The sequence below is a fragment of the Stegostoma tigrinum genome, chromosome 1, assembly GCF_030684315.1.
Source record: "Stegostoma tigrinum isolate sSteTig4 chromosome 1, sSteTig4.hap1, whole genome shotgun sequence".
NCBI classification, from domain to species: Eukaryota; Metazoa; Chordata; class Chondrichthyes; order Orectolobiformes; family Stegostomatidae; genus Stegostoma; species Stegostoma tigrinum.
Window position 1 is genome coordinate 107722252 of NC_081354.1, and position 26765 is coordinate 107749016.

Consider the following 26765-nt stretch of genomic DNA (forward strand, 5'->3'; position numbering starts at 1 on the left):
CAAAAGCAGAGGGTGGGAAGCAAGTACATACACAAAAATTGCTGAAGGTGGGAGGGCAGGTTAATGATGCTAATAAATTGTTTAATAATGGCTGTAGATCCTGGGCTTTAAGAGCAGCAGAGTATAAAAGGCAAGGAAGTTATGGTGAACCTTCATAAACATTGATTTGGCCTCACTGGGAACCACACTTTAGCAAACGTAGGAAAGGACTGGAGAGAATGGAGAAAAAAAAGTCACAAAAATGGTTCTGAATAGATTTAGAATGCAGAGGCTTTTCCCCTTAGAGAATTTTGAGTGGCAGTTTGATAAACACACTCAAAATCTTGAGGAGTCTGCATTGAATAGGTGAGGACAAACTGTTCCTGGTAGTGCAGGAGTCAAGAATGTCAGAACAACATTTTAAGCTTACTGGTATAACCAGAGATGATGTGAGGAAAATCATTTTTACAGAGTATGGTTAGAACTGGAATGCATTGCAAGAGAGAGTAATGGAGACAATTTCAAGCTGGGGGGTTTGAATCCCACCATGGCATATGGTGAAACTTAATTTAATATGCATCTGGAATAAAATAAATCTAGCCTAATAATAGCCATGCAACTACTGTCAATGCTGATTTAAAAACCCACATGGTTCACTGAAAATCTACCATCTTTACCTGGGCTGACCTATATGATTCCTGACCTACTGTAAAGTGGTTGACTCTTAACTAAGGAGACAACAAAAGCTAGCCTAGCCAGCAACATCTTAATTCGATAAACAAAATAAAAAGCATTATCCTGTGTTATGAGACTTTTGAACAGACCTCTCATTAAAATTGATCTTTTTCTGCACAGTCTTTGTAACCGTAACACTATATTCTGTTCTATGACCCTGATGTATTTAGATAGTATCATTTGCCTGCGAAACACAAAAAAACAATATTTTTCACTGTATCTCAGCACATGACAATAATATCAAAGTAAATCAAATCCTACTTCAAGCTAGATGATATCAACGGGAACTCAGTTCCTACAAGTAAAGGCATCTGGATGGGTACATGAAATGGAAGGCATATGGTGGCATATGGGACTAATTTAAGTTAGGATATTTTGTCAGCATGGACGAGTTGGGCTGAAGGGTCTGTTTCTGTACCATACATCTCTATGGCTCTACGTCGATGGAGGAAGCAAGCCTAGGACTAAAGGTTTGAATAATTAGGCATAACTCTGAAGTTTCACTCAGTGACCTTAAGGAAGGTTTGTGTACGAAAAAAAAATCACTGTTGATAGTTTGGAGGCAAGATTTGTTTTTTCAGACAGCATGCAGCTAACTTTACTTGGCAAAATATGACGGGTGCATTTGACCTCAAATTTACAGGGTTAATGTAATGGCTTTGCATATTAGTAAGGAGCTGCAGCATTTGACAGTATATAGTGCATACTGAACTGAGCAACATTTTATGACAATTTAAACAATCGGAATGACATCAAAAACAAACTTTATTTTTGAGGTAGTCTCATGGATGTTAAGCAACCAAAGTTAGAGAAATACTAGTTAAGTGACCCATAAAGAAATTCAAGTTCCAAGCACTGATGCAAGTTATCTTAATGACTTACTCTATATTTTTACGATGAATTTCATTATAATTTGATACAGCCCAGCAGCCAACCACTTAACAATTTAAAATGAGAGCTTTATCAAATTAAAGAGCTTACTTTTATTGCACATTTCTTTCTTTTTAAACTTTAAAAATAAAGAATTTCAGTCAGTAACTTCAGGTACTAAAAGCAAAGCAGAAAAGTGAGAGTAAGTTGCTCCCCATGTCCACTGAGAAATTCAGTGAATGAAGAGGCATTGTAATCTCTAATAATGCATCTTCTTTACAACTGGACAGGTGACATAAGGCACTTGCACGTGCGACCAAATGAATCACTACACTTGATGCCTCTGTGATTTACAGTGAGAAGCAGGTGAAAAGTACAAAACAAAATAGGAAACACTTGATTTTGTTTTAAGTCAATGGAGGGAAATGGCATTAAATCACAGCCAAAATAAAAGGGATACTGAATTTAAAAGATTATCTCCGGACTCTAAAATGATACCAAAACAAAACTACAAAGATTGTTATATAATAGATAATGAAACTGCACTACTCTTTTAAAATAGTGAAATATTGAAAAGCAAATTCAATACTGCTGTGTTCTAGACACCACGAATGATAGTGGTTTGCCAAGTATCCTTTTTTTATTTTGTAAAGTTGTTCCAATACAAATGACTGCTACAATAGTTGTTACTTTTTCTATTTTTATCTATAAACAATAACACAATCTCTCAATATTTGGTTTCATATCAATCACCAAGATTCTTAGCAATGATATTGAAAACAAAGATATGTAAATTTTTGATGGAAGGTTTATAATTCACTTAGTTGCACATTTCAACCATTGCAATATTTCCTCCTAACGTTAGAAGTGCAGTTTTAACTTGAGAATTTAATCTGAATGTCTTAACTTGTATATGTAAGGACAGCTACCCTATATAATATTGGTATTTACACAAGTTTCTTCTTTCACTAAACACAGTTTGTAAAATCTTGTACAGATGGATTCATGGTTTTCAGAATAAAATATCGCACTAATGGCCTGGGAGGCATTATGGTTCAGTGGTTAGCACTGCAGCCTTAGCATCAGGGACCCAGGTTCGATCCCACATTTGGGTGACTGTCTGCGAAGTTTGCACATTCTCAGTGTCTGCATGGGTTTCCTCCAGGTCTTCTGGTTTCCTCCCACAGTCCAAAGATGTGCAGTTTAGGCGGATTAGCTATGGCAAATGCAAGGTTACAGTAGGGTACTGATGATGGGTCTGGATGGGATGCTTAACTTGTCACTATCCCTGCTAAGTTGATACTCTGGCACATTATGCTGCAGAATGGAAAGTTACATGTTTATGCCTATATTTACCCAAATTGTGAGGTTTTTGGTCTTAGATATACCACCTGGAGGGGGTGTATTTTACTGTGAAGGTGACAGTGATGATATTGGACAGGACAACTGGAATTCAGTTTGGAAGGTAACCAACCATTGCTACCTTTTAACTGAGAAATGGTGTATGGTGAAAAAATAAGAGGAAAAAAATCCCCATCCTCAAATTTTTTAATTCATTCATGAGATGAGGGCGTCGCTGGCTAGACAGCATTTATTGCCCATCCCTAATTGCCCAGAAGTAGTTAAGAGTCAGCCACATTGCTGTGGGGTCTGGAGTCGCATGTAAGCCATACCAGGTAAGCATGACAGAGATAATGGGAACTGCAGATGCTGGAGAATCCGAGATAACAAGGCATAGAGCTGGATGAACACAGCAGGCCAAGCAGCATCTTAAGAGCAGGAAAGCTGATGTTTTGGGCCTAGACCCTTCATCCGAAAAGAGGGATGGGGAGAGGGTTCTGAAATAAATAGGAAGGGAGGGGGAGGCGGATCGAAGGTGGATAGAGGAGAAGATAGGTGGAAGGGAGAGTATGGTGGGGAGGTAGGGAGGGGACAGGTCAGTCCAGGGAGGAAGGACAGATCAAAAGGGTGGGATAGGTTAGTAGGTAGGAAATGGAGGTACGGCTTGAGGTGGGAGGAGGGTGTAGGTGAGAGGAAGAACAGGTTAGGTAGGCAGGGCGAGCTGGGGGCCTCCTGCAGTGCCATAATGATGCAACCCGTAGGTTGCAGGAACAGCAACTCATATTCCGCTTAGGAACCCTGCAGCCCAATGGTATCAATGTGGATTTCACCAGCTGACCTACCTGCTGTGTTCATCCAGCTCCACACTTTGTTATCTCAGGTAAGCATGGCAATTTACTTCCCTCAGCGACATTAGTGAACCAGATGGGTTTTTCCAACAATGAACAATGGATTCGCAGTCATCATTAGTTTCATATTTCCAGATATTTTATTGAATTCAAATTACACCATCTGCCATGGCAGGATTCGAACCTGGGTTCCAAAGTGTTATCTTAGTCTCTGGCTAATAGTCCAGTGATAATATCACTAGGCCACTGCCTGCCCACAGCTACCTTGCAAGCTGCTTTGTTATCCACGTCCAGAAAGTTGCAGCCATGAAGTGAACTGGATTTTGTCTTAACATTTTTTAAAATATATATAATTTGCACTGAGGTAGGGTGAATTAAACTTTTTTTGTGAAAAATACAAGTGTCAATAAATTACTATTCTAATCTATGGAAGTATGCATTCTACACGAAGAAGCTATTTTAGAAAGGGCCAGACTGACATTATTTCAGCCCAAATAAGCTTCTTGCATTTTTAGAAAATAATAGCAATGATTCGCATTAATATCGTTCTTTATGACTATCAAGTCATATTGTTGAATAGAAGATGTTTGACATTACATTCAACTGCTGTGTGTAGACAGGAAGGAATGATTGATGGATGTGAGCAATAGTTACTATTTGTAAGAATTCCATTAACAAAAACCAAAAGTATCTCTTTCTACCGCTCCCACAAGAAAACATCAGTGCCTATGCAAACTTCTATGAAGGTGCACCAAAGTAGTTGAAGGTACTCCTGAAATTTAGGATTTTCTATTTTTACTTCAATGTCCAGCATCCATTGTATTTTTCTTTCATGAAGGTTATCCTAATTTTCTTTATTAAATCTTAAGTCCAGCATTGCTATCCAAGTTCATGTTAAAATGGAAATGGTCAGAGTGTCAGTGTTATAATGCACGTCTAGATCTGAAAATTAAGAAACAGGTTATTGTAGTGCATCTTCTGTTTTGAGAACAATAAAAACAAGTAAATACGTTGGGAACAGACAGTAAAACAACAAATGAACACTTTGCTATATGTGAAGAACCATACAGGTCTACATAAAGTTTTACATTAATTAATTCACACTTGGGACACTCCGATCAATCTACTTCCATCACAAACATGACTTAAATGCTCTGGAAGGGTGAAACAACAAGAATGACGCCAACAGGTACGGGGCTGAGCACTTGGCTGGCAAAATCCTAGCTGTTAAAAACCAAACAATAAAATGTACTTAAAAAAAGAGAGGTTATCGAAGCTAAACAAATTCTTTTGGGGATCCTGCCAACCCATCCAGAGTCAGTGAAACAAGCCTCATTTCTAAGTGTCACAAGCATTGGCTTCAAGTATTTTTTCAGTACTTTCAAAACGCGTGGACGGCTTCAAAAGCTTTAAAGCATGAAGAAATTTAAACTTCGCTATCATTTCTTTTGAACGTGGAATATTCAGACACAGCCTTGAGACTTAGGGGTCGGAGACTTTGGTAGCCCAGAAAAGTTGCACTGATGAGAATCAGGAGGAGAAAGAGGGGGAAGCAATGATGCAATATTGAGCAAAAGATCAATCTGGCCAGCTCTAAGGCAGGTACCACTATGAACAATAACAGCACATATCAGGGTTGAGAGGCAGCTGCTAAAGGGAGGATAAAATAATTCACCGAAAATTGAGAGTGTAAAAATGTAGAGGAAGTGATTTGACAGTTAAAAGGACTATGCACAACAAACAGGACTTGGACAGTCAGCTTTGTAAAAAGAAAATATTTTGTGGAATGTCAACACTGACTCGACCGTTGTTTATTGCATATCCCTAACTGTCCTCAAGGGGTGGTGATAAACCACTTGCTGCAGTTCACATGGTGTAGGTACATCTAATGCTGTTTAAAACACAGTTCCAGGATCACAGCAGCATTTTATGTTTGGTAAAATTATGTATTAGCTATTCTAGGAGTCATTAAGAGTTGTCGTAAAGCAACAAGTTCTTCTAGTTATCAAAGCACTTCTTGGCACAGAAATAACAGTAAGTAATTTACAATGGTACAACTTCTTGGCTAGGTGTGAACTGCATAATGAATGATGACTACATTAATATATTTAAAAACATTTCAGTCTCTGTATACTTTATTGTATTGAGATTGCTCTCAGTCTTTCAGGTGGCAGGATTTTATGAACTGAACCAAATGTTTAAAATAATTCAATGACATTCTCATGCAGGTTAGCTTACACAAAAGTCAATTAACAAATAAATTGTTAATTAATTAAGTCAATGTATCCTGACAAGCATGTTATATTTCAGCAAAAGGCACTATCAGAATTTTAGAACAAAACTTCAAAACTTTAAGTAGAGGCTGGTGAATGAAAACCGTTGTGATGTGCATAGTTATCTGTTTGAAAGATTAATTTTCTCATGTTTGACGATCACATTAAAAACAAATTTTCTATTTGATATCATTCATATTTTAGCTAAAATTATTATCACCATGTATTTGTATTAAAAAAAAATCAGCATTCACAAATAATCAAATTTTCAAAACCATCTTTAGCATAATAAAATTAAAATATTTTTAAGGCACAACATAGAAGCATTATAAAACAAACTACACTGATCAAGTTTTTGGTCATCTGAGAAAAGAGTATAGATTAAGCCCTTTTTAAAACATGTATCTAATTAGAGAGGCAGAGAGAAGCAGCAAGGGAATTGCTGAGGTTAGTGTCTAGGCAGCTGAAGCCACAGCCAGCAGTCACAGAGTGATTAAAATTGGGGATTCCAAGAGGCAAGAATTGATGAGTACAGAGATCGTGGAACATTGAGGATTGCAGCACATTAAAGTTGGGTGGAGAAATGGCAGATGGAGTTCAATCCAGGCAAATGCGAGGTGATGCATTTTGGAAGATCCAATTCAAGAGCGAACTAAATGGTAAATGGAAAAGCCCTGGGGAAAATTGATGCACAGAGAGATCTGGGTGTTCAGGTCCATTGAACGCTGAAGGTGACCATGCAGGTCGATAGAGTGGTCAAGAAGGCATACAGCATGCTTTCATTCATCGGACGGTGTATTGAGTACAAGAGTTAGCAGGTCATGTTACAGTTGCATGGGTCTTTGGTTTGACCACATTTGGAATACTGCTTACAGTTCATGGTTGCCACATTACCAAAAGGATGTGGATGCTCTGAATAGGGTGCGGAAGAGATTCACCAGGATGTTGCCTGGTATGGGGGACTCTAGCTATGAACAGGGGTTGAGTAGATTTGGATTATTTACATTAGAAAGACAGAGATTGATGGGGAACCTGACTGAGGTCTACAAATTCAAGACAGGAATAGACAGGGTGGATAGCAAGAAACTTTTTCTCCCAGAGTGGGGGACTCAGTTACTAGGGGTCACAATTTCAAGGTGAAAGGGGAGAAGTTTAAGGGAGATATGTGCAGAGGATGATGGGTGTCTGGAATCCATTGCCAGCAGAGGTGGTAGGGGTGAGCACGATTGTGTCATTTAAGATGTATCTAGACAGATACATGGGCAGGGAGCAGAGGGATACAGATCCTTTGAAAACAGGCAACAGGTTTAGATAGAGAATCTGGATCGGTGCAGGCTTGGAGGGCCGAAGGGCCTGTTTCTATTAATTTTCTTTGTTCTCTGTAAAGGAGATGAAGAGGAGCAAGCCACAGAGGTTTGAAAGCAAAATAGAACTTCACATCAAGACGCTAATATAAATCGGTGAGTACTGGGGTGATAGGTGAATGAGAAATGCTGTCAGTTAAGACATGGGTAGAGTTTTGAACAACCTCAAGTTTAAAGATGGTACAATGCGGCAAACCAGAGAGGGCAGTGTTGTTACAGTCAATGTCAAGAAGTAAGAAAGGGATGGATGAAAGCTTCAGCAGCAGCTGGGCTGACACCAGAAAAATTAGGCTGTGCTACCAAAGTGGAAATAGGCAGTCTTAGTGATGGTGTGAATATGTGATCAGTATCCCATTTCTTGGACACTCATGACACTAATTTTGCAAAAAAAGCTGATTTGTTCTCATACTGTCAGGGAGAAGATCGGGTCGGTAATTAAATAACAAACTTTGGTGAGAGGGTTGAAAACAGTGTTTCAATCTTCGAGATTTTAATTTCTGCTCACTCAGATGTAATCTGATCATTTAGCAACAGTCGAAGAATTGAGAGAGATGGTGCTGAGGTGCAGCTGAGTATCATTTGTGTACATATGAAAACTAACTGTGCCTTTGGATTTTGTTGTTTAGGGACAGCATGTAGATGAGAAATAGGAGTGAGACAAGGATAGCTAGCATTAACAGTGTGACAGTTGGAAGAGCAGCCACTGCAAATGATACTGTGGCTATGATTAAATAGATGACAATGGAACTAATAAGAACAGATTCATTCAGCTAGATTAACAGTTGATGGGGACTGAAACAGTCAACCTTTTAATGCGGTCAACCACATAAAAAGCTGCAGACAAGCTGAGGAGGGGAGACAGTTTGCCCTTTGTCTCTTTGACAAGGGCTGTTTTGATACCGGGGCAGTGACAAAAATCTGATTGGATGGATTTAAACAATGAGTTTCACGAAATAGAGGCACAGATTTGGAAATTATAAAACATCTAAGGACGTCAACAAAAACAAAAAAAAAAGGTTGGAAATGGGGTATTAAATGGCAAGAAAAATGCAGTTTAGGGCTTTTCTGTTTTGAAAAATGGCAAAGCCAGAATGACAGGAGAGATGGGTAACGGCTAACAAAAGCAGGAAGGAACCATTAATGATATTGGTTATCGAGGGCCCAGGCAGAGAGGTTCAGTGGTCAATGGTTTTGTGGGAGCAGGATTAGTGGGGGTGGGTTTCATGGTCAGCAAGAGCTCAGGAGGAGGCCAGGAAGTCCCACAGAGAGAAAATAGATTAAGTGACAATTCAGGGTCAAGAGACGAAGGAACATTGGAACATTTGGCCAGGTAGACATGCAAATGAATGCATACACTCCTTAAAATCAGAACTATTCCGGTTGTGGTTCCACCAATAGCCTCTAAACGTTTAACTAGACTTCCCTACTTTATATTTTGTTGCCCATGGCAATAAAAGACAAATTTCCATTTTCTTTTTCTAATTACTTGTTGTACCTGTACACTAACTCGCTACTTCAGATACAAGGATGTCCAGGGTTCTTGTGTGTTAGAATCCCTACCTCTGAACCAGGTGGCCTAGGTTCAAGTCCCACTTGCTTCAGAAATGTAATAACATTTCCAAACAATGTCTGAATAGAAATTATCTACAAGGACATCCAAATCTCTGTACTCCAGCATGGTGTTGTTTCTGCCCACTTAAATAATGTTCTGCTATGATGTTCTTCTGCCAAAGCAGATAAACTCAGATTTTCCCACTTTATACTCCATCTACCAACTTTTTGTCCACTCATTTAAGCTATATCCGTTGGCAGATTCTTTGTATCCTCTTTACAACTTTTTTTTCTATCTATCTTAATGTCATCAACAAATTAAGTCACAATAGTTGTTCCCTTCATCTAAGTTAATAATATAGATTGCAAATAAACAAGGCACCAGTACAGATCCCTATGGCACTCCACTAGTTACAGTTTGCCAACCTGAAAATGATTTATTTATACCAACCATCTTCCATTTGCTATTCAAACATCTATCTATGCCCACACGTCACCATCAAAACAGCGAGCTCTCATCTTACATATTAAACTTCAACTTGTTACCTTATTAAATTGTTTTTCAGAAATAATTGGGAAAACATGACAATGAAATTCTCTTGCACCTGCAGCACTTTTCCTCCTAGGCAGTAGTCACAGGTTTAGGAGGTACTGATAAAGATGGCTTGGCAAATTGATGTACCACATCCAGCAGATAGTTCACAGTGCATCAATAATGGAGCGAATGGAAGTTTAAGATTGCAGATTGGATGTTGTCTAGGCAGGCTTCTTGAGTGTTGTTGGATGTGCACTTATCCAACAAGTCGGTGAACATTTCATCACAATCCTGACTTCTGCCTTATCGTGGGTGGAAAGACTTTGGAGAATGAGATGAATGATTCATCATAGAATATCCAGGCTCTCACCTGCATCATATTAATGGAGAAGAACTTGCCAACATGTTCTTATGTTCACGTTTCATTCTTCCAGAAATCTTCATAAAATGTGTAAAATCCTGATTAGACCAGCAAGATGACTAATTTGACTGAAAACCCCCTAAATACATTTACATTCATTCTTGATTAATATAAAAAAAGACAAATGATCTGACAATTATTAAGGAAACAAATATAGACATTGAGCAATATTCTGAACATCAAAAGTCCAGATCTCAAAAGTGGTTTAAGATGTCTCAGTTCCTTTTCACTTCAGGAATGGCTACACATTGCTGTCTGTAAAGTGACAGTCGTCCTTCACTTCAATAAGTAATCCAGTACACCTAGGTATTTATTTGTTAGAATTCTCTCTCTTAAGCGTTCTTGTTTTTTTTTCTAACTTTACCCTCCTCTCCCCTTGTGATTGAAGTGAAAGATGTCTTCTATTCACAAGCTCAGGATACCTGAGGCTGCTCTGTATTTACAGATTTGTCGCAAACTGTAATCCACCGATGGATTAAAGTTAAAGTATGAACTCATTGCTTCAACAGCTAAAAGTGTGCACCACTTGCTTTTTCTATGCTGCAAAATTCTCTTGGTATTTCAGCTTAATAGCAGGCCAACTTCCATTTTGTTTACAGTCAAAACAGGAAGAATGTGGTCTCTTACACTTGTTCTTCAGCTGCATTTTTATGGAATCAGTCCAGTTAAGTTGCTGATCGATGGCAATCTACAGGATGTTACTGGTGGGTGCTTAGCAATGGCAATGCTTTGAATGTCAAGTGGATGTGGTTAGATGCTCCTTTGCTGACGTTGGTCATTACTTGGCACTTATCAACTCAAAACATTCTGTAAATCATCTAAATGCAGCCACTGACGGTTTTATTATTCGAAGAATTGCAAGCAAAATTAAACAGCAAGTAATTACCATCATACTTCTGGCTTTATAATGGATGAAAAATCATTTATGAAGCAGCTAAAGATCACGGGGCCTATGGCATCTTAGGAATACCTGCAGCACTGCCTTGGGTTGAAAAGAAAAGAATTCAACAACGTTCCCTATCTTTCTTTGTTGTAGTTACAGCTATTGGGAGGGCTTTCAAATTCTCATACAAGTCAACTATTCTGCTCCCCCTGCCACCACACTAAATGTTTAGTCTTGTGAATTGGTAATTAGTCACAGACTATATTAACCTATGAGAAGGATATTCCTCACAAATGAAGCATTATAAATTTTAAATAAAATGTTGTTTATTCAGCACTGTTAATTCATTCATATTGCCTGAAAATAGCTTCCTAAATAAATCGACAAACAGTTACGTCAAGAGTGCATTAAAGGCAGTGCCATGTCAAAGGTGTTAATTGCAGCTGATAAAGCTGTTCAATTGGTTTGATTTGTGATATTACAGCCAGTTAAAAATTCAGACTTAACACTTTTTATAGAACAAGCAATCTAAGGAATTTGTGAAAAAGAATCAAGTTTTTTTTATTCTCGTTTATGCCTGTAACATTGGCTTTTATTTTAAACTGCTCTCATCTCGTTAAGTTACTGGAACATCTGTGAAGCTAAGACTCTACCATAGACTACTTTAATTACTGAAACTTTGCTAGGTACTTTGTCAAAGAAATTTCTTAAGGCAGCTCACAAACATACGATTAAAGTCAAAGATCCATTCCAGGAACAAAACGAGCTTGTTTAACTGATAATCAGAGGTGAGTTTTACATAAAAAAATTCAAACTCAACTCCATTCCATTTAAGATAATGGGAACTGCAGATGCTGGAGAATTCTAAGATAATAAAATGAGAGGCTGGATGAACACAGCAGGCCAAGCAGCATCTCAGGAGCACAAAAGCTAATGTGCTCCTGAGATGCTGCTTGGCCTGCTGTGTTCATCCAGGCTCACATTTTATTATCCTCCATTCCATTTAACTCTGGGTTTAGCTGAGACAGGGAAGCAACAGCTAACATGGCCTCAGGAACTGAGTTCATTATTTCAACATTTTAGCCTAGTTTGCGGATTCAACCTTGGTCAGTTGCGTCTCCAGAAACCCAGCAACTGCAGGGCATTGGGAACAGCTTCAAAAATAAGGGATATGCATTTAGAACATTGCGTGAAAGAGTAGGTTTTTCCCCTTTATCCAAGTTGATTTCTTACTTGGATAAAAGCTTTATCCCCGCCTTCTCTCTACTCTTCCAGAAGTTAAGAATCAGAACTTTTCCCTCGAGTATCAAAGATCAGATACCTCTATTCCACCAGTAACATCTGTTGTTACAACAATTTCTACAGCATTCCATGGCAATTGCAAGCCAAACCTGGTCAGGCTGACTCCCCAGTGTGGATCCTTGTAAATTAAAGTTCATGCATGCTATGAAACCCAAACTCCACAAAGCACAAAAGACAGTGTAGCACAGGAACAGGCCCTTCAGCTCACCAAGTCGGCGTTGACACATGATGCCTTTCTAAACTAAAAACATTACGCCTCTTTGGTCCCTATCCCAAAGTGTATGGAAAAATACAAATTTCTAGGTTTATCACCAGGATCAAAGACTTCAAACAGACGTTTCCCCAAGTTTTCACATTAGCTTAGTCAAACATGCCAATTAAGCTTTTCAAAAATTTAAAAATGATCCTTAAAAATTATTTTTACACTTATAATTATTAGCTAATCCTATGAACATCGTGTACACCAGTATGTTAAATGATCAAATCATTTTCACAATCAAGATAATTTATAATTTGGATTAACTATGCAATTGCACACCATGAATCTTAAAATATTCAACTACCGATATGCAGTGGGACAACAATATTGGAGCAACAATGAGCGTGCAAAACAAAGTAAAAGAAAATCAGAAAACTAGAGTCATTAACATACACTGTGATAATGGGAACTGCAGATGCTGGAGAATCCAAGGCAACAAAGCGTGAAGCTGGATGAACACAGCAGGCCAAGCAGCATCTCAGGGGCACAAAAGCTGACGTTTCGGGCCTGGATGAAGGGTCTAGGCCCGAAACGTCAACTTTTGTGCTCCTGAGATGCTGCTTGGCCTGCTGTGTTCATCCAGCTTCACGTTTTGTTATCATTAACATACACTGATGTTTTAATGCACTACAAGGATTAGAATGAAAATTCAAAACCACATTGTTTAAACTACAGCATATATTTCAGAAGCAAACACTGCACACAAAATGTGGTTTTTAAACTGCTTTTATATGGTGACGCACAAAGAATGGTATCATTAGTTTAGAGGGTACCTGAATAGAGACTTTCTGCTGACTGATTTTCGCTTCAAAACTCTAAAACAGAAAAATTGTCTAAAACCTAATAAAAGATTTTCTCCACATTTTATCATGCTATAATAGAACTGGAATTACTTGAAGCTGACTCATGAGATCAGTTCTAATTAGTAGGTAACATTCTTCCCTTACGGTGCAGCATAAAATTCAACATTGGCCAGGTATGTTGAAGATTTATATTAAAGACTTTTCAAAACTTACTCGTTTACTGAGACAAATTACTGGCCACATGCTGCAGCCCAAGGTACAGCAACAGCACAAGCAGCCACAGAGCAGCCATCGCACATTGACAGGAAGATTCTTCTTTAAACAGCTGTTAACCCGGCTAATGCTGGCCTTGAATTCCTCTGGTGCAACCTGTTAAAGTGAAACATTTGAAAACATAATGGACTGATTCAAAAGTTTTCCATGTACCACAAATGGTAGCAATTACTGCATTATACATGCTAGTTGTTAACCCATAGGCACCTTGCAAGATCAAGCAAATTACATCTTCCTGAGTTAGACAGTTTTGTAAGTTTTCGGTTCATATTGGTTAATACTGAGTGGCCTACACTAATATAATCATTCAAATAATAGAATACCTTTATCATAGTAAAGTGAATTCTAAGCACCAGCCCAAAATAAAACAGCAAAATTAGAAGATTTTTGTATCATTCCAGAAAGATTTTCTATTGTCAGCAGTCACAGAATCAGTTTATTCAGACCAACCATTCATTTTGTTATAAAATCCTGCATTTACATACTGACTCAGCGTGGAAAAGAAATAAGCCAAGGCACTACTTCATGGAATTGTAATCGGAAAAAAATAAATGCCAGGCCATGGAGAAAACACATTCAGGAGTGTGTGGGGGATGCTGCTGAGGCAAAGGGCAAAAGCCATGTCAAAGAGTTGGTCTTTTAATGTTTTAAAAAGGAAGAGGGAAGAGAATACATGAGTATAGGCATTTAAAAGGGGAACTCCAGAATACGTGGCATTGATTAGCACCATGTGGCACAGCCACCAACGTACAGGAGGGTGCATAAAATGGCAGAGGATTGTTTGGCAACAGCAGCAACTTGTAATGTCATTAACAGAGTAAACATGTCAAAGTGTTGCCCAAGAACATTTGACACCAAGCTACGTAAGGAGATATTATGATAGATGATCAAAAGCTCAGTTAAAAAAAATAACTTTTAAAAGGAATATCTTCATGGAAAAGGAGAGAGAGAGAGGGAGGGAGGGAGGGAGGGAAGAGGTTTAAAGGGGGAATGCTGAAGTCTGTGACTCAACCAGCTGAAGGCAGTGCCACCACAGTGGAACAGTCAAGAGGTCACAGGTGCGGGAGTAGAGAGTACCTTGGTTTTTGGTGGAGGTGGGGGCGGTGTTGGGATGAAGCTGAAGATGAGGAGAACAAAAACAAAAAGTTGCTGGAAAAGTTCAGCAGGTCTGGCAGCATCTGTGAAGGAGAAAACAGTTAACGTGTTGGGTCCGGTGACCCTTCCTCAGAACAGAGGAGAAGTAAGGTTATTGAGTGCATCGAAAAAAAATGGGATTCTTAAAACCAGAAACATCACTTAATAAAAAGTTTAATAAAGGCAAATAGTCACCGTATTAACAGATGAATAATTTTGACGTGAGTTAAGACAAGGACAATAGAGTCTTGAAAGCCTTTATGCTTATACACAGTACAGCAGACATCAAAGATAGGAATGAGGACTTCAGAATCGTAAGGAAAGACAAGGACAAACTGGGCAATGCCAAGGGTGTGGAAATTGGTACACTGTTTTTTGAAAGTTCAATCTTGCATTGTGAGCGTCACTACCAAGGCTAACATTTACTGCCCATCTCTAGTTGCCCTTAGGCAGCAGTGGTGAGCTGCTTTTTTCAACTGCTGCAATCCGTTGGTATTGGTCGACCCACAATGTAGTTAGGAAGTGAGTCCCAAGATTTTGAACCAGCAATACTGAAGAAATGATAACATATTTCCAAATTAGGGTGGTAAGATACTTGAAGGTGAACTTGCAGATGGTAATTTTCCATATATCTGCTGCCCTTGTTCTCCCAGATAGTAGTGGTCATGCCTTTGGAAAGTGCTGTGTAAGGGGTCTTGGTGAATTTCTGTGCTTCGTGCAGATTGAACACACTGCTGCTACTGTGCATCAGTGGTGCAGGGAACTTTTGTGGATACGGTGTCAACAAACCAGACTGCTTTGACCTGAGGTATCAAGCTGCCTGGGTATTGTTGGAGCTGCACTCATTCAGGTAATTGGAGAGTATTCCATCAGATTCCTGCCTTGTACCTTGTTCATAGTGGTCAGAATTCAAGGACTCTGAGGGGAGTTATTCATTCAGCATTCCTGGCTTCTGACCTTATCCTCACTGCCACAGTAAGCCTAATGTTTGACTAGTCTGGGGGACTGCTGTGTTAACTTAGATTTTTAATGAACATCTGTGGTCCTTTGCCATTTGCAGGGCTGACAGCATTGCTTCTAGTGCCAAGCAGTCTGTCCAATTTCATTCTTTTTTGATAGCTTTGTCTAAATGAATAACTTGCTAGGCTATTTCAAAGGGCAGTTGAGAGTCAGATACATTGTTGTAGGCCTGAAGTCACATGTAGACAAGACTAGATAAGGGCAGCAATTCTTTTTAGCCCAAAAGGACACTAGAGAACCAGATGTGTTTTACAATGGTTTTATGGTCATAATTAGACTTTTAATTGCAGATATTTATTGAATTTAAACACCATGATCCATCGTGGTGAGTTTTGCAACTTGGCCCCCAGATCTGGGTATCTATATGACTAATCCAGCAACAGTGCCACCACATCATTGCCTCCCCTCAATCTCAGCGATATACAGTCAGAAGCTCATCTTGGGAGCATGTGGAGTTGAAATATGATAATCTCATTCAGCACCAGACATGTGACAGGAGAGGGACGCTAGATGGCTAATCAGTGTACGAAGCAGGGATGAAAGATAATGATATTTTCTCCCAATATTCATACAGAAAACTGCAGATGATTGTATGACTTTAGAAAGCATTAACTTTCATAAAGGAATTACATTAATGCAGTCCTACACAGTCAGAGGGCAGTATAAAACATGCTGCAGCAGAATGGTGAGGTCAACTCTGTCAAATGTTTCACAGATTACAAAAGGTCACGGAATAGTTACAGCCACTTAGAATGCTTTTTCCGACTTTGACAAAAGATGCTTCAGTACTGAGGTTGAAGTAGGCATGATTGGAGGGATTCAGCCATGTAATTGGGAACAAATTCTGAAAGTTATATGAATTCTAAGCCAAGATAAATAAATGCCTCTACGATCTCCTCATTTCCCATTGTAATTGCTCCCATCTCAGCCTCCATTTTTAAAAATGAATTCCTGGGGTATGGACACCACTGGCTAAGTCAGTATTTATTGCTCATCTCTACCTGCCATTGAGAAAGTGGTGATTATCCATCTTGTTGAACTGCTGCAGTCCTTGGGGTGTAGGGATATTTAGAGATGTTAGGAAGGGAGTGCCAGGATTTTGACTCAGTGACAGTGAAGGAATGGTAATATAGTTCCAAATCAGGATGGTATGCAAATTGGAGGGTAAGTCCAAGTGGCGTTTCCAGATATCTGCTGCCTTCGCCTTATAGATGACAGATTTCTTGATATGGGAGATGCTGTCAAAATCATCATAGTGCATTTCTTAGATAGTATACACTGTTGATTGTGGTCACAGGAATGAATGTGAAAGGTGGTGTACAGGTATCAAACAAGTCAGTGTTTTGTCCCGAGTAGTGTGGGGGTTGAGTCTTGCTGGAACTGCAACTGTTGAGGCAATTCTGGAGTGTAACTTCCACTTGTGCTGGTAGATGATGGACAAGCTCTAGCAATAAGAGGTGAGATATTCGCCCCAGAATTCCAAGCACTGACCTGTCCTGTGTAGCCATAGCACTTAATTTTGGGTTGGTCCGGTTCAGTTTCAAGCTGATGGAAACCACCATCCACCACCTCCTCATCCACCCCGGTGTCAGCAAATGAAATGCAACTGAACGTTATGGGAAGGCTGCTGAAACATCTCCCACATTGCCAGGTGAATTCCAGTATTGTAACTAATTGAAACAGTGTCCTGATTCAGTTCAGCAGTACTAGAACATGTTAACCCTGGAGGTTAAGCTTACAGTACTATTGGTAGAATGTCAAGTCCCATGGCCTTATCTACAGCCATTTTCAGTATGACACTCAGTGAACTGAACTGACTGACGGCAGGCTTCGGTGATGCTGGGAACCTCAGGAAGAAATTTACTTTTGTATGTGCTTGGTGGCACGGTGGCTCAGTGCTGAGCATTGCTGCCTCACATCATCAGGGATCTGTGTTTAATTCTATCCTCAGGCAACTGTCTGTCTTCTCCCTATATCTGCATGGGTTTTCTCCAACTGTCCAAAGATTAGCAGCTTAGGTGGATTGGCCACCTAAATTTACCATAGTGTCCAGGAATGCACAGGCTAGTTGTGTTAGCCGTGGGAAAAGTAGAGTTACAGGGATTTTTGGGAGGGTGGGTACTGGGTGGGATGGTCTTCAAAAAGGTTTGGTGTGGATTCGATGAGCCGAGAGGCCTGTTTCCACACTGTAGGCATTCTATGATTACATATATAAACATTCCTCAATCTATTTTCATATTTATATTTTCTCCACTTACCTTTTTTTGCCCGTCCTTTATTAGTATGTGCCATGCTCCCAATCCTCAGGCTTAATACTTTTCTTGCAATATTGTAAGTCTCTTCTTTTAAACTAATGCTATCCTTAACTGCTTTAGTTAGCTAGGAGATGGATCACTTCTGGATTTTGTTTATTTCTCATCATAATGCTGCTTAACTGAGATCTGTGAAATATTCCTTGAAATATTCATCATTGGTCATCTATCAACATTACTTTCAAATATCCAATATCTCAGCTCTAATTTAACATTCTTAACTACATACCTGTGTTTAAATTCAACACTCCAGTTTCGTACTTACATATTTTACAATGAAGCAAGTGAAATTCTATTTTACTGTTCATTTCTTACTATCATTACTGATACTTGCTGTTCAACTGATTGCTACTTTATAAACAATGCGGCTCTTACATTTCTGTTTCATTGCACAAACAAGACCTAACAGCCCCTTTCCTAGTTGTTTCAACACCACATTATTCCAGGAAACACCCTCAAACGCATTCCAAGAACTTGTCCTCCAAACCACTTTTGCCAACTTGATTTTCATTAGATCATAAGATCTATGACCAGGCTATTGGACAGACATAATTAAATTGGAAAGGGTGCAGAAAACATGGATAAGGATATTATCAGGACTGTAGGGCTTGAGTTATAAGGATAGGCTGAAAAAGTTTATACTTTTTCCACTGGACGATTGGAGGTTGAGAGACGACCTTAAAAAAAAGTTTACAAAATTATAAAGGGCACAGTTAAAGTGAATAGCAAAGGTCTTTTTCCTAGGGTTGTGGAGTTCAAAACTAGAGGCATAATTTTAAGGTGAGAGAAGAAAAATTTAAAGGGACCTGAGGGACACCTTTTTCAGAGTGGTGCATGTATCAACTGAACTGCTAGAGGAAATGGTGGGTGCAGGCACAGTTACAACATTTAAAAGACATTTGGACAGGTACATGAATAGGAAAGTTTGAGAGATACGGGCCAGATGCAGTCAAATAGAACTAGTTTAGTTTGGGAAACCTGGTTGGCACGGATGAGTTGGACCAAAGGGTGCTGCATGAGTATGTAATTCAGCCACATTAGCTTGCTCCACCTTTTAATAAAATCGTGGCTGAACTCATTTCTGCCGCTTCTCAAAAAAACACTAACTTGTTACAAATTTATGAAGTTGTGTATAATACTCAAGAATTGAAAAACAGTGCATGGTCCCCTTAAAAGACTGTGTTTTCTCTGTGCTTGTCAACAAGCACACACAGAGCACCCAAATGGAAACATTTGGTATTGAGAAGCCAAGCAGCATTTTTACCAAGACAACAGTTTTCAAATTTAGCCGATCAATTTAAACCAAGTCTACTAAATTTAAATCTGATGGTGTTGACAACATTGAACCAATCCTACGTAAGAAAGATTGTTATGTCATCACAGACATACAGATGAGGGCATTTGGAAAGCCATGGAGATCCAACTGCCAAAAGACAACACCTTTTAGCTCTCTGAGAAAGCACCATGTAATTAAAAGGTACCATGGCATTTCTAGCTAAAAGTCCTCAACTAAACAATTAGAGAAAAACAACCCTAACAGCAGAATCAACAGAAGAAAGACATCTGTGACATGAGTTTGACAGAAACATGGCTGCAGAAGGCAGTGTTACAGTGCTCCAGAAGACAGTCTGTGTGAACTAGAGAGATCAAGTTTTAATTTATCGCTGCTTTATTAATTGGATTCACGTAAGTGGGACTTGTGTTTATTTGAACAGCATTCCAGGGGAATTTAGGTCAGTCAGAGAGTAGTTAGTAGTCTGGGGGGAATTGCTCAGTTTGTTAGTAATTCTGTTAAACTGTTCACAGTTAGGGTTAAATAAATTGTTTCTTGTTATGTATAAAGTGGATCAGGGATTTTCTTTTAAACACTTAAGATTTTGAGGGAAAAGGCGAGCTTCTCTGGGTGTTTGGGGGTAACTATTAGAAGGTAATCACTTCTCCACTCATAACAGAGTGGGGCTTGTGTTTTACTTTAATTATCAGAGGGGTTTGGCCATATCCCTGCCCCCCCACAACCCCACCCCCATCCACCTGCTGTAATAAATTAGGGGCTGATCCAGGATCTGGATGGTCCACGTAAGGGATTTGAATTGATCTAAATGGATTTGGGCAGATTTAAGCAGGTTTGGAGATTAGTTTCCTAGGTCTTTGAATAAAACTGGTGAGAAAAATTTGGTTAATTTCAGTTACTTGTCACTAGTTAAAATTAAAAGCGAGGGAAATGGCACTTAACAATGCTAAAGAGGTTCTGAGGTTTGAGGTGCTTCCTAAACTTGCCAAGAAAGTTTAGGAATACAGAGGAAGGATATATTTCTATAATTGGCAAACAGGTTAGAATTGGGTTTAACTAGGGATAATAAGAAAGCTGAAATTGTCATAGACAGAGAAACAGGCAAGTGCAATGGACTTAGAGAAAATTAAATTTAAAATTTGACAAATTGGCATTAGAAGAGAAAAAAATGAAAGAACAGCCATGTTAGAAGATAAAGAAAGGGAAAGAATGTTCGAGTTGGAACAGATTAAGTTGGAACTTGAAGCAGAAAGACTTCCAATGGCAAGTAAAAATACAAGATAGGAGGATGAGCAAACTCATGGTAGCCATCAGCCAGGTAGGGATACATACAAATATATCCAAACATTACCAAGATTCAATGAAAAAGATCTAGAAGCCTTTTTCATTTCCTTTTAGAAATTGGCTAAATAGTTGAACTGGCCAGAGGATATGTGGGTAAAGTTAATTCAGACAAGGTTGGTAGGCAGGGCCAGTGATGTGCTTGTAGTGCTGTCAGATGAAGTGTCAGGAGATTATGAAGAGGTTAAACAAGCTATTTTGAATGTCAATGAATTGGTACCAGAAGCATATAGACAATGATTCAGAAACATAAAGAAGGAACCAGGTTAAGGTTTTGTACAGTTTGAAAAAATTAAACACAGCAACTTTGATTAATAGACAATAGCGTTAAAGATAGAAAAGACGTGAGGATCTTAGGGGGATTATTCTGCTGGAGGAATTTAAAAACTCACTTCCAGAGATGACAAAAACTCACACTGAGGAACAGAAAACTACCAAACTAAGAGGAGCAGCGGAGATGGCAGGTGAATATGTATTAGTGCACAGATCAAAATGTAGCTTCCGACAGCAATTTCCTTTTGTGAGGGATTGAAATCTGGGAAAAAAAGAAGATTCTTCAATGAAAAATAAAACAGTAGATCATACTGGGAACGGTTTACCACAAGTGGAAAAAGAAACCCAAGTGGGTGAAAGGGAGGTGAAAGGCCTCAGGTGATTTCACTGTAATAAGATGAGACACACAAAGTCACAGTGCTTGTAGTTTAAGAATGACACTGGGAAAAAGGATGTGATAAAAGATGCTAAACCAGTGGGACTAGCTGAAGGAAATCCCAAAAGGAGGAGCTGCAATAAAGTGCACAGCCTAGCAACGAACGAGCTTGATGGCGAGATTGCGCCCAATCTCTACAAAATCTTCACTCCTGTGGGTAAGGTTTACTCTGGAAGAATGGGGAAAGAGGTAAACAGGTTACAATATTGAGAGATATAAAGGAGCTGGTCAGTATTTAATAGAGAGAGATGAAACAATTTGCATTCCTTCTGAAATGTTATCCAAGAGAGAGTGGTAATCTGTGGACTAGATGACAGAGATTTAGCATTCCCCTTTGTAAGATCAGGTTGGAAAGTCCAATCAAAACTGGAGAGGTGAAAGTGAGAGTAATTGAAAGAGTATCAATTCTAGGAAGCCAGGTTGTTCTTGGAAACGACCTAGCAGGATCAAAAATGAGAATGACGCCCCTTGTAGTGGAGAAGCCAAAGAAAAACCAGGGAACTGAAGAGTTAAAATTAAATTATCCTGGAATTTTTCAAGATTATGTGGTAATAAGATCCCACAGTCATAAGTTAAAGCAAGACGGGAAAACCAAACAGGGACGAAGGAGCCGAGGTCCAGTTAGCTGACACCATGTTTGAAGTGGTAAAGGAAAAACCTGAACAAGTAGAGGATCAGCGAGAGGTGTTCAGTTCAAAAAGATTATTGAAGTTACAATAAAAAGGTGAGACAAGAAAACATCTATATCAAAATGTCAGTTAGAAAAGGAATCAGAATGTATTCCCAAAGTGTTATTATCTCAAGGACAGAATCATAAGACGAAAATGGAGACCTTGACAGGTTAGTGTAGAGGAGGAATGGGCAGATGTGCACCAGATTGTGATCAGAGATAATGGCAACTGCAGATGTTGCCGGTAGCAATACTGACAAGTCGTATTTCGCAGAGCACATGATTTACCAGTAGGTGGTCATCTAGGAGTAAGGAAGACTCAGGTTAAAATACAACAGCACTTCTATTGGCCTGAATTGCATAAGCATGTGGTTCAATTTTGCCACACTTGTCACAGGCAGTAATAAAACCAGTACCTTTGATACTAATTCCTGCATTTAAGGAGTCCTTCATGCAGGTTACAATTGATTGTGTAGGTCCCATCTCTAAAATCAGAAGTGGGAATCAGTATTTGCCAAGTGTAATGGATAAGTCCACCAGATTTCCAGAGGTAATTCCATTAAGAGTGTCAAGGCAAAAGTGGTTGTTGAAGACGGCTTCTTTCTTTACCCGTTATGGTAGATTCAGTCAAACTATTAAGGAGGTCACTGATAGTTTAGGCATCAAACAATTTGAATCAAATTGGGAGCATCGGAAAGGTGGCATCAGACCCTAAAACACATGCTGAGGGCTTATTGCCAGGGTTACTCAAATGTTCGGAATAAAGGAATCCTATTTATATTGTTCATCTATTTATATTAGAGATGCCCCAAATGAATTGATTGTTTACTCTATTTGAGTTGATATTCAGACATAAGAGGGTCTTTAAAATTAATTAAGGAAAACTTGATACATCCGAAGTCAGAGATCTCACAGTTGGATTATGTATCTGAGGTGATAGATTAAACAGAGTCGGTGAATTAGCCAGACAACATTTGAGGGTGGCACAGCACCTAATGTAGCATGAGGTACCTAAAACTAAAATTCAGACATTTACCCATGGAGATAAAGTATTGGTGTTGTTACCAGTGGTAGGAGATGTCTTCTACAGAAGATTTAGTGGTCCTTAGCAGATTGAGCAGAAGTTGAATCAGGTGAATTATCTGTTAAAATTTTTTCCTATCTGGCATCTATCAGCTATGTCATGTGATTACATTGAAACCCTATTATGACAGGGACAGGGAATCAAAGAAACAAGTATTAGGTACTACCCCTCAGAGTGAGGAATCAGAATCCAAATAATTGGATTTTGATGTGCCTCAAAGTAAACTAAATAACGAAAAAGCCCTTACAGAATCGGATAGGATAGTGAGCTGTCTCAGGAACAGAAAACTGAATTGGAAGGCCTGTTGTAGCAATACGAGGACATATGTGGGAAAAAAATGGAGAGGACTAATAGTATAGTGCATGAGGATGTTACAAGGAATGCTGTCAGATAAACTAACATCCCTACCAAGTTAATCCTCTAAAAGCCACACATGTACAGAAGGAAGTGGAGTCGATACTCCAAGAAAACATCATTGAGCCAGGTCAAAGTGAGTGGGGTTCAATGATCATGTTGGTTCCCAAATCTGTGATACTCAATGCTTCTGCATGGATTAGCGGAAGGGCATTGGCACAACTAAAATCAGACACATACCGAATTCCAAGGCTGGAGAACTGTGTGGAAAAAGATGGACAAGCCACTCAAATCACAAAGTTGGACTTACTTTGCAAGTACCTTTGTCAGACAGAGTAAAAACGTTTCTGCGTTTGTAACCCCACATGGGCTGTATCAATTTAAAGTAACGCCCTTTGGTATGAAGAATGCACCAGCCACGTTTCAAAGACTCATGAACAGAGTTGTGGCAGAATTGACTAATTGTGCCGTCTATAGAGATGACTTAGTGATCTTTAACCATTCACGGAAAGATCACATGGTGTATTTGGCAGAGCTCTTTCAAAGACTGCAGGAGACTAAAATGGTTATAAATTTACCAAAAAACTGAATGCACGAAGGCGCATCTGACATTCTTGGGACATAACGTCAGACATGGAAGAATGACCCTGAGGAACACAAAGATGAAGGCCATTGAGGAATTTCCAAGACCCTCCTCGAAGAAAGAGGTGCTTTCATTTTTGGAACTGTATGGATTCTACTTGACATTTGTGCTGAACTTTAGTAGTATGGTGGCACTGCTGACGGCTTTGCTAAAGAAGAACGCAAAACTTCGGTAGACAGAGCAATGCTAGGAAGCATTGTTGAATTTACAAGCTGTATTAACCACCACTAACTGGTTTTAGCCACTAAATTTCTTGAAACCCTTTAAAGTTGCTATCAACACTAGAAATATAGGGGTTGGAGCTTTGTTGATGAAAGAGGAAGATGACGGAATTGGAAGGCCAATTGGTTATTTTTCAAACAAACTCAATGCTCATCAGAGAAAATACTCCACCATTGAAAAAGAATTACTGAGCTTATGTCAGCCTTACAACATTCTAATGTTAATGTTACAAACAATATTTCAGAGACAATTGTGTATACAGGCCACAACCCTCGCATCTTTGTGGAACAATGTAAGGACAAAAATACAAGACTGTTTCGTTGGAGTTTTATGTTACAGATTTTTAATTTACAAATTGTACATGTTGCAGGTCGTAAAAACATTATTGTCGATGTGTTATCGCAGATTTACAAGAAAATGTGTCGATAAGATAGAACCTCTATGGTCCAATGTTATATATGCTGAACTAGTACGAAAAGGTATAATTTTAAATACTGAGCCATGTATCTTGACAAAAGTCTTAAGATATAGGGAGAAAAAAATTAAGCCATCTTTTCATAATAATGGTTCATTTTTTAAGGAGGGGGTGGTGTTTGAATGACAGTGCATGATCCCTTTAAGAGACTGTGTTTTGTCTGTACTTGGAAGTTTGCAAGTAGGCACACACAGAGAGCACTCGAATGGAAACATTTTGTATCTAAAAGCCAAACAATATTTTTACCAAGATAACAATTTTCAAATTTGGCTGATCAATTTAAACCAAGGCCTTAAATACTAAAAACTATTAAATTTAAATCTGATGGTGTTGACAACATCGAACCAATCCTACATAAGAAATCTTATTATGTCATCATGGGTATAAAGATGAGGGCATTTGGAAAATCAGGGAGAGTCAACTGCCAAAAGACAATATCTTTTCACTCTCAGAGAAAGCACCCTCTAATTAAAAGTTACCATTGCATTTTTAGCTAAAAGTCCTCACTGAAGCAATTACAGAAAAAAAATCCCTGACAGTAGAATCAATGGAAGAAAAACATTTGTGACACGAGGGCGACAGGACAAAGGTAGGAGAAGGCATAGTCTTCCAGAAGACCGTCTATATGAACTTTAAGTTTTAAAATTTATTTTTGTCCTATTAATTGGATTTATGTAAGTGGGACTTCTGTTTATTTGAACAGCATTCCAGTAAAATTTAAGTCAGTTAGGAATAGTTAATAGTCCAGGGGAGAATTGGATGGTTTGTTAGCAACTTAAGAGTTAAATAAATAAATTGTTTCTTGTTATTTATAAAGTGGAATTTGGATTTTCCACTTTTAACCATTTTTCAGCAGATTATGAGGGGAAAGGCAAACTTCTTTGGGTGTTTTGGGGGTAAATTATTAGAAGGGAACCTCTACTCTAGTCATAACAGATCGGAGCTTGTGTTTTGCTTTAATTATCAGAGGGGAACCAACCATTTTCCCCTCTGTAACGCTTCTCTTTAAATTTGTTCAGTGTCCTAGCATTGACCTCGCACTGGGGTAGTAAATTCCACAGATTCACGACCCTTTGACAGAAGTAAATCTTCCTCAGCTCACTTTGAAATCTGCCATTCCTTAGCTTAAAACTATAATCTCTCTTTCTAGGTTGACCCACAAGGCAAAGTATCTACTCTACATCTATTTTGTTAATCCTGTCACATTTATTTACCTCAATTAGATCTCCTTTCATTCTTCTAAACTCTTTCAAACTCTACTACTAAACCAGAGTATGAACCTAAACTGCTCAATCTCTCCTTATGAGAAGTGCCTTTCATCTCTGGAATCAACCTCCTCTGAATTGCCAACAATGCAATTACACCCCTCAAGTAAAAGGATCAAAACTATATGCAACATACCAAGACACCAATGTCTTGCACAGTTATGGTAATACCTCCCTACTTTTGTATTTCATTCGTTTAGCAATAAACAGAAAATATATTACCTGCTGTACCTCAGGCTAGCAGATCCCTTTGCAGCAAGGAATTTTGACGTTTCTCCCCATTTAAGCAAGTTGCCTTTTCATTTTTCCAACCAAACTGGATAACCTCACACTTATTCATAATAAATTCCATCTGCCAAATTTTGGTCCATTCACATAACATACCTGCCTCCATTTGTAAATTCCTTATTTCTTCATTGCAACTTACTTTCTCCCTTATTTTTGTCATCTGCAAATCTGGCTGTAGTATATTCTATCCCTGCATCCAAATCAATAAAGGTTGCAAATCATTGGGACATGAGGGCCAAACCCTATAGCACCCTACTTATTAAAGCCTGCCAACCAAAACAAAAGACAGAATTATCCTAACTGTCTGCTTTCTGTTGGGTAGCCAATTTTCTATCCAAGCCCTAATCTATATTACCCCTCACACAGTGCGATCTTACCTTGTGTATTAGTTTTTTGTGTGACAACTTAAAAACACCTTTTGGAAGTCCAGGTAAATGATATCTACAGGACTGCCATTAACCACATTGCCCGTTACATCTTCAAAGGACTCTAGCAAATTGGTCAAACACAATGTGCCTGT

At 38.8% G+C, this 26765-nt stretch overlaps 1 protein-coding gene across 2 annotated transcripts in view; it reads right to left on the bottom strand.

The window, feature by feature from the left end:
* LOC125450585 (cysteine-rich hydrophobic domain-containing protein 2) overlaps positions 1-26765 on the bottom strand; it is an 80099-nt gene that overhangs the window by 21553 nt on the left and 31781 nt on the right. For both annotated transcript variants that reach the window (XM_048526671.2, XM_048526625.2), the window contains exon 3: positions 13378-13533. In XM_048526671.2, coding sequence (XP_048382628.1) covers positions 13378-13533 — 156 coding nt within the window. The remainder of the gene's footprint in view (positions 1-13377; positions 13534-26765) is intronic.